This window comes from Vigna unguiculata, chromosome 3 (genome assembly GCF_004118075.2).
Source record: "Vigna unguiculata cultivar IT97K-499-35 chromosome 3, ASM411807v1, whole genome shotgun sequence".
Lineage (NCBI taxonomy): Eukaryota > Viridiplantae > Streptophyta > Magnoliopsida > Fabales > Fabaceae > Vigna > Vigna unguiculata.
In genome coordinates this window covers 13,410,864-13,418,372 of record NC_040281.1, presented here as the reverse complement: position 1 = coordinate 13,418,372, position 7,509 = coordinate 13,410,864, and the positions used below count along the sequence as shown (strand labels likewise).

General features: G+C 37.5%; 1 protein-coding gene across 1 annotated transcript; it reads left to right on the top strand.

Annotated features, from left to right (window-relative positions):
- Nucleotides 1–5,959: 5,959 nt before the first annotated feature.
- LOC114175703 (DUF724 domain-containing protein 3-like) lies at nucleotides 5,960–6,688 on the top strand. Its single transcript, XM_028060489.1, has one exon. The coding sequence runs from the start codon at nucleotides 6,073–6,075 to the stop codon at nucleotides 6,499–6,501; it is 429 nt and encodes a 142-aa protein (XP_027916290.1). The 5' UTR covers nucleotides 5,960–6,072; the 3' UTR covers nucleotides 6,502–6,688.
- Nucleotides 6,689–7,509: the final 821 nt, after the last annotated feature.

The window sequence follows — 7,509 nt, the reverse complement described above, 5'->3', positions numbered from 1 at the left end:
GTTGAATGTGCTTTTTCAGTAATGCGGTTGGGTGTGTATTTGTTTATTCCATTTTGTGGTCCACCGTTTGTGTGAAAGTGACGGTGTTTGTCGGTGTTTCAGTAATGTGGTCCCCCATTTTAAATTTTATGTCGGTGTGTATGTGGTATTGAATGTAAATTTGGTATTATTGTTTGGGCAATTTTATAGATTACAAATGGACGATCACTTTGAAGTTGTCTTCCACCATGGGGGAAAGTTTATAAATGATGGGTCACTAAAATACGTGGGTGAGAGCAATACCCTGACATGTGACCCGGATAGGTGGAGTTACTTCGAAATAATGTCCATTCTGAAGGAAATGGGGTATGTGAACGTCAAAGAGATGTGGTATTCAGTGGGCGGAGGTTCGGTGTTGGATGGAAGGTTAGAGTTGCTAAGTGATGATAAAGGGGCATGCCATATGGTTAATATTGCCATACTCAATGGCCAAGTGCATCTTTTTGTTGTACACATGGTATCTGAACCTCAGATAGTTCATATGTTGGAGTATGGTGGTAATGAGGTTGCAGCTGATGAAGGAGTTGCTGTGGAAGATGTTGTTGAGGTAGGAGAAGACTGTGGAATTGGAGGTGCTGCAGTGGTAGGAGATTGTGGAGTTGGAGTTGCTGCAGAGGTAGGAGAAGTTGTTGGAGTTGTACCTTCTGCAGAGGTAGATGGTGGTGTTGGGATTGGATCTGCTCCAGTAGAAGTTGGGTTGGATGGTGGTGCAGAGGTTGATGTTGAAGGTGAGGATAATTCTGCTGTAGAAGTTGGGTTGGATGGTGGTGCAGAGGTTGAGGTAGAAGGTGAGGATAATTCTGGTGTAGAAGTTGGGTTGGATGGTGGTGCAGAGGTTGAGGTAGAAGGTGAGGATAATTCTGCTGGAGAAGTTGGGTTGGATGGTGGTGCAGAGGTGTCTGAGGAGGAATCATCTGAGGGTAGTAGTGAGAGCGATGAAGATTTTGAAGTTCATAGTTGGAATGAATCTGAGGAGGAATTATCTGCTGCTGAGGGAGATGATGGTCTGTTTGATGTACCTGTTGGAGGAGATGATGCATCTGAAGATGAACTTTTTGAAGTTAGAATTAAAGAAGGTAATGTTGGTGGAGTGAGAGGGTCATCATCCCAAAAGCCCACCCCTAAACATGCGGACCAAAGAGGATTCTCTGATACAGAATGGGAATCTGAAACATTAGATAGTGATACAAGTGATGAAAATAGAGATAGATATGGGAGTTTTAGTATATTTTGTCAACCAAAAAATATGGAGGATTATAACTGGGAGGTTGGGACTTACTTCACTGAAAAGAAACACTTCACTGATGCAATTAGAACTTATGGGGTGCACAGTGGGAGGAAGCTGAAAATATTTAGAAATGACAAAAGAAGAATTTGTGTTAAGTGTTTAGGTGCGAAGGGTAAGTGCAAGTGGTATGCCTACTGTGCTTTCAAGGCTGCCCAAAGCACTTGGCAATTGAGGAAAATAATAAACAAGCACACTTGTAGCCGTGAATTCAATGTGAGGCTAATGACTTCTAAATGGTTGAGTGGACGGTTGGAGAAGACATTAAGAGAGAATCCAGGTGTTAAATTAACTGCCTTGAAAAATAAGATTGGAAGGAAATGGAATATAGGTGTTTCTAGGTCTATGACCTTCAGGGCAAGGACAATGGCATACACAAACATAGATGGCTCATTTAGGGAACAATATAAACGCATTTATGATTATGCAAATGAACTTTTAAGGTCAAATCCGGGGTCAACTGTAAAAGTTCATGTTGAAGAGAATGAGGGGAACCCAATATTCAAAAGACTTTATGTTTGTCTGAAGGCCTGCAAAGACAGTTTTGTGTCTTGTAGGCCCATAATTGGTGTAGATGGCTGTTTTTTGAAGGGCAAATATGGTGGTGAGTTGTTGACAGCTGTAGGAAGAGATGGAAATGACCAGATGCTCCCTTTGGCATACGCAGTAGTTGAGGTTGAAAATAAGGAGACATGGAATTGGTTTTTGGATTTATTGATTGGAGACCTTGGTGGGCCTGAACTTTACTGCACTTATACATTTATTTCAGATCAACAAAAAGTAAGTTTCTTAACCTTTTTTAGTCACTTTTCAGATTCTCATTCAACTGCTATTCTTTTAATAATGCATTACTTCACATTACTTTGACAGGGACTGCTCCCAGCATTGCAAGAATTGTTACCTGGTGTGGACCAAAGGTTTTGCGTGAGGCACATCTACTCTAATTTCAGGAAGAAATTTCCTGGGAAAAATCTGAAGTTGTTGTTATGGAAAGCAGCCTACTGTACACATCCTCAAGCATGGGAGGCAGTCATGAGAGAAATTAAAGAAGTTAATCTGGACGCATTCAAACACTTGTTAGCCATCCCCCCAAGGTATGTTCAAATAAATAATTCCTGCACTGTATTGTATATAGTGTGAACTGCATGTGATAGGTTTTTTTTTTTTTGCAACCTAGGTTTTGGTCTAGGTCTAGATTTACAGCCACACCTGCATGTGATACACTAGTGAATAATATGTCTGAGGGGTTCAACAGTACAATTGTGGACGCAAGGAGCAAACCAATTATAAGTATGATGGAAGAAATTCGGATTTATCTCATGAAGAGATGGGCAAGCAATAGAAAGAGGATTAGTACATTTGAAGGTACAATCTGCCCACAAATTAAGAAGAGGATGGAAGAGGAGGCAAAAGAGACTAAATATTGGCTCCCAAGGTAATACTCATTCATTATTCTGATAAAGTTACAATTCATTTTCAAATGTCAATTCACTTTATCTTTTTGCATTCATAACAGCTGGTCAGGACAAAGATTATTTGAGGTCAGTCATAGGTCAATGATTGGAGAACAATTTGTGGTTGACATTGACAAACATGAATGCAGCTGTAGAAAGTGGACCATAACAGCAATCCCATGCTGCCATGCGCTGACTGCTATTAGATTTTTAAATCTGAATGCTGAAGACTTCCTTCCACATTGGTTTCTTGCATCTACGTATGAAGAGACTTATTTGTCACTCATATACCCTGTCAACGGGCCTCATCTGTGGGAGATCACTGCTGCAAATGATGTTTTGCCTCCAACAAAGAGGGTCCTTCCAGGAAGACCGAAAAAGAAAAGAAGATTGGAGGCTTGGGAATTGAGGAAAGATGACACTCAATTGAGACAAGGTGGTACCCGTAAAAAATGTGGGTTGTGTAGACAAATTGGCCACAAAAGAACAAGCTGCCCACATGCTCCTCCTGCACCAGTAGAAACTGGTCCATCTGGAACACAACAAAACACACCTGCAGACCCTACTCAACCAAGCCAGAGCACTCCACAAACTGACCATACTCAACCAAGTCAGCCTATTCCACCAACTCAGTGTACTCAACCAAGTCAGACTACAGAAGTCTCACAGCCACAGAATCATACTCTTCCAACACAAGCAAGTCAAACTCTACCAACACAAGCAAGTCAGACTACTGCAGTCCATCAGATGCAGTCTACTACAATAGCAGCCTACAGAGAAAAATTGTCCTTCAGGAGGGGCCCAATTTAAATTTTATTTGCTGTTGTGTTTTGGAACATGAAATTGGAAGAAACTTTTGTAATGTGGTGCTGTATTTTGGTTTCTATTTTGAAAAGCATTATGTATGTTGAACACAGTGGCTATGTATTTTGGTTTCTATTTTGGTTTCAATGAATGTGATATTGGGTTATTATGCACACAGTGGCTTATTACTAGATGGCAATGTTTTTGGCTTATTATGCACAGGTTGTGGCTTACTATTACAAGGCTATATATGATTGTTGGATGAATATGATGCTCCAGTTTGTGTGCTTTCACTCAATAATTCAAATATAGTTCAAATAAAGTGACAGGATAATTTACTTCAAAGCTAATTTCATTCCATAATCATAATTCATTACAATAACATGACGTAAATACAAACATTCCAACCCATGAAACTACATCCACACCTACTGTACTCCATCCAGGTTACAAAAAAATCAAAAAAATTGGCTCAATTTACAAACCAAAATTACGTTAACCAGCCCCAGAAAACATATCACTCATGTTAAAAACTTAATCCTTTTTTCAAACACCATAACTGATTTTTCAAGAGCATATATTTTTCTCCTTTGTCTTCCTATGGTTGCATCTCTTTCATCCCCATTGTCTTCGTTGAACCACTTGAAAAAATTGCATCCTTTAGATTCTTCATTGGCACCACTTCGCTGGTCACATGAAATCAAACCCAAAAAAATGCTTACCACCACTTCGCTGGTCACATTATGGAAAGCAAAAATTTAAACAATAATTCATACCTTGTAGTTAGGGCACCCAAGAAATTGTTTTCCAAAATTCTTAACTGTTTTAGCAACTCTCAACGTTGCAACCTCCCCACAGTAGCACATTTGGGTTCCACCCGCACTCCTATATGAAACAGTAGGGGAGGAGACACTATTTTTTTGTGATGCCCACGAACACGCACAACCCTCACTGCGAGACATTGAACAATTGATTGGAAGAAGAAGACACACAACACGAACCCACCTTTTTGTGATGCCCACAAACACACACAACCGAATGGAGAGGAAGAAGAAGATGAGAATTGACGAATTGATTGGAAGAAGAAGACACAAATCGAGAAGCCACCTTTTCAACTCTGAACCTGCAACCGAATGGAGAGGAAGAAGAAGATGATATGGTACATTTAAGAGTTAGGGCAAATTTAGACTTCACCTTTCATTAAACCACCACTGCACACTGTACAATTATTTTTTTTACACGTCTTCACCTCTCAATGACACGTATCCGTTATCCATTGCCACGTCACCAAGATTTTAACGCCGTTCCTGACAATCTAACGGGATGTACCTGATTGATGCACTTAAAATAACTTGGGTACTAAATTGAAACCTTTTTTTCGCCGGGTACCAAATTGACACCCTTGACCCAAACTGGGTACCTTACGAGTAATTAAACCAAATAACTATACACCAATCACCATTAATGTTATCACAATAAAGTGCTATTCTTCATTAACCCAAATATCCCATTGTTTGTTTATGTTGAATTATGTTTATAAGCTCAGAAGTTATTTAAGAAATTTATCTTTTTTCTATTAAAATATTATATCTTGCCTAAAAATTTAAGTTTGTACCTAAAGATTTAGCTGCAACATTTAATCAAAACTGAAAGAAAAAAAAATACTAACAAAATAAACTGTTGAAAAAAGATTAAAAACAAACAAACAAAATTGATACAGATATTCATGTTGGCGTAGTGATACGAATCCAATATATTGAAAAAATATAAAGGGATATTGCTAAAATTTTATACACTTAAATGTTTTGAAAATTAAATCTCATATATCTCCCTCTTTAGATTCATAGGAAAATTTTTAATTCGAAGTATTTTTTCTCTTATCTACTCATTTAAATATACCATATATCTACAATGCGATATAATTGTTATCAGTTTTGACGTTAAGAAATTATAAATAATCATTAAAAATAACTTTTAATTTTGTTAAAGAATTACCTTGATCTTAACATCTAGACTTAAATAAAATAAAATAAAAACGTGTCAATTTTTATCTTCAAAATCTCCATTTTCAAAATTAACATTGATTTTTTAAAATTTTCATAAACTTTTACAATTAATTAATATTATATTTTGTCAAAAATAAAATGGTTTTCATAGAAACTTTATCTATCTATTTATTTCCATAATCTATCTATTCTATCTATTTACATAATCTGTATTTGATTATTTAAACTTTTTTATGATGCCAAACCATTATCTTAAATCAATATAAATTACCGTAATTATAATAAATAATAAATCCTTAAAGATTATAATAATAATAATAATAATAATAATAAATCCATAAAAAAGGATAAAAAACCAGCACATATATATATAAGAAGAAGAACAATATGCGAAGAGGGAACCCCCACAGAAACAACACTCTCTGTCTTCATCTTGCAACAGTGTTCACCATCACCGCTTTCAAGAACCCCCTTTTCTTCTTCAATGCGTCCACCGCGAAAGAAGGTCAATTTTCGCTCCGGCGACAAGGTCGAGGTGTGTAGCAATGAGGAGGGCTTCTTCGGCTCCTACTACCTCGCCACCGTCGTCTCGCCTCTCGACAACGGCCTATACGTCGTACGCTATGACACGCTGCTCGAAGACGACGAGTCCAAACCGCTCACGCTAACCGTCTTTCCCCGAGAGCTCCGCCCTAAGCCTCCGCGCGTCGCCACCGCCTCTTCCTTCGCGCTCTACCAGCGCGTCGACGCCTTCGACAACGACGGCTGGTGGGTCGGCGAAATCACCGGCAAAGTCGACGTCGACCGCTACTATGTATACTTTTCCACCACTCACGAGGAGATCGTGTACCCCGCCTCCGCAATTAGGGTTCACCAGGAGTGGATCAACGGCCAATGGATTCGCTCCAATTGATCAATTCACGTTTCAATTCACGAATTCCTGTAACCAATCGTGGATAGATTTCGCGTGGTGGGTTTTAATTTCAATCTGTAACTGAACGGAACATGTACACTGTGCCCTTTGTTGTTTATACATCTAATTGTGCCTCCATTTTCATATATAATCATATCGTATAATCTTGATTCAACTCCAAGGTCAATTCAGTTCTTGTATGTGTATGTTGGTGAAGTAGTTGTTTTCATTTTCGTTAGATCTTGTTGGTCGGAAAATTGGAGATACCAGGGGCTGATTAGGGTGGTTTACCGAAAATAATTTTCCAGGAAAAAGAAAAGCTGCTACGATTACCTTTTGTGTTGATGTAGAAAGGAAAAGGAAACGTGGATTAATTTGACTTGTTAAAAAACATGAATTGTTTGTGGTTTTGTTGCCCCTTGTTTTTATTTTCTTATGATGTTAATTAACTTGATGGTTTGGGTTTCCTTCCACTGTACCTGTTGGCTGTTTCAAACGCTTGTTAATGGTTTTGGACATGTACTTTAGTTGCCTAATTTTAGTGTTTTCTGATAAATAGATAATAGATATTAATGATAGTACTTTATTGCGAGATTATTTTATTAATGTGGTAACATTTTAAAAAAAAACAAAAATTGAAGAATGAAAAAGAAAATTTGTGGGAAACTTTTACTCATCATTCATCAAACTACCTTATCCACTGGAACTTTACCCAAAACTTTTGTAATGAGATAAAAGGTGTCACGTGCAAGGAAGATGTTTTGACATAAATGAATTTCGCCGTCCACAAAAAGATCATCTTAAACCATGTATGTTAGAAAATGTTTCAAATACTAAAATATACCTAAAATATAAACCGCAGGCAATGAAGTACCTTTCTTCATTAATTAGTAAAGTATTAGTTTATTAGAACTGGAAAAGATTAAATGTTGACCTTTAGCTAATACCTAATAACCACTTTATTATAATAAATATATATACTTTTATGTTTAATTAATTTATGCAAAT

Coding starts and splice junctions, on each gene's coding strand:
- LOC114175703 (XM_028060489.1), top strand. CDS start 6,073: ATGCGTCCACCGCGAAAGAAGGTCAATTTTCGCTCCGGCGACAAGGTC.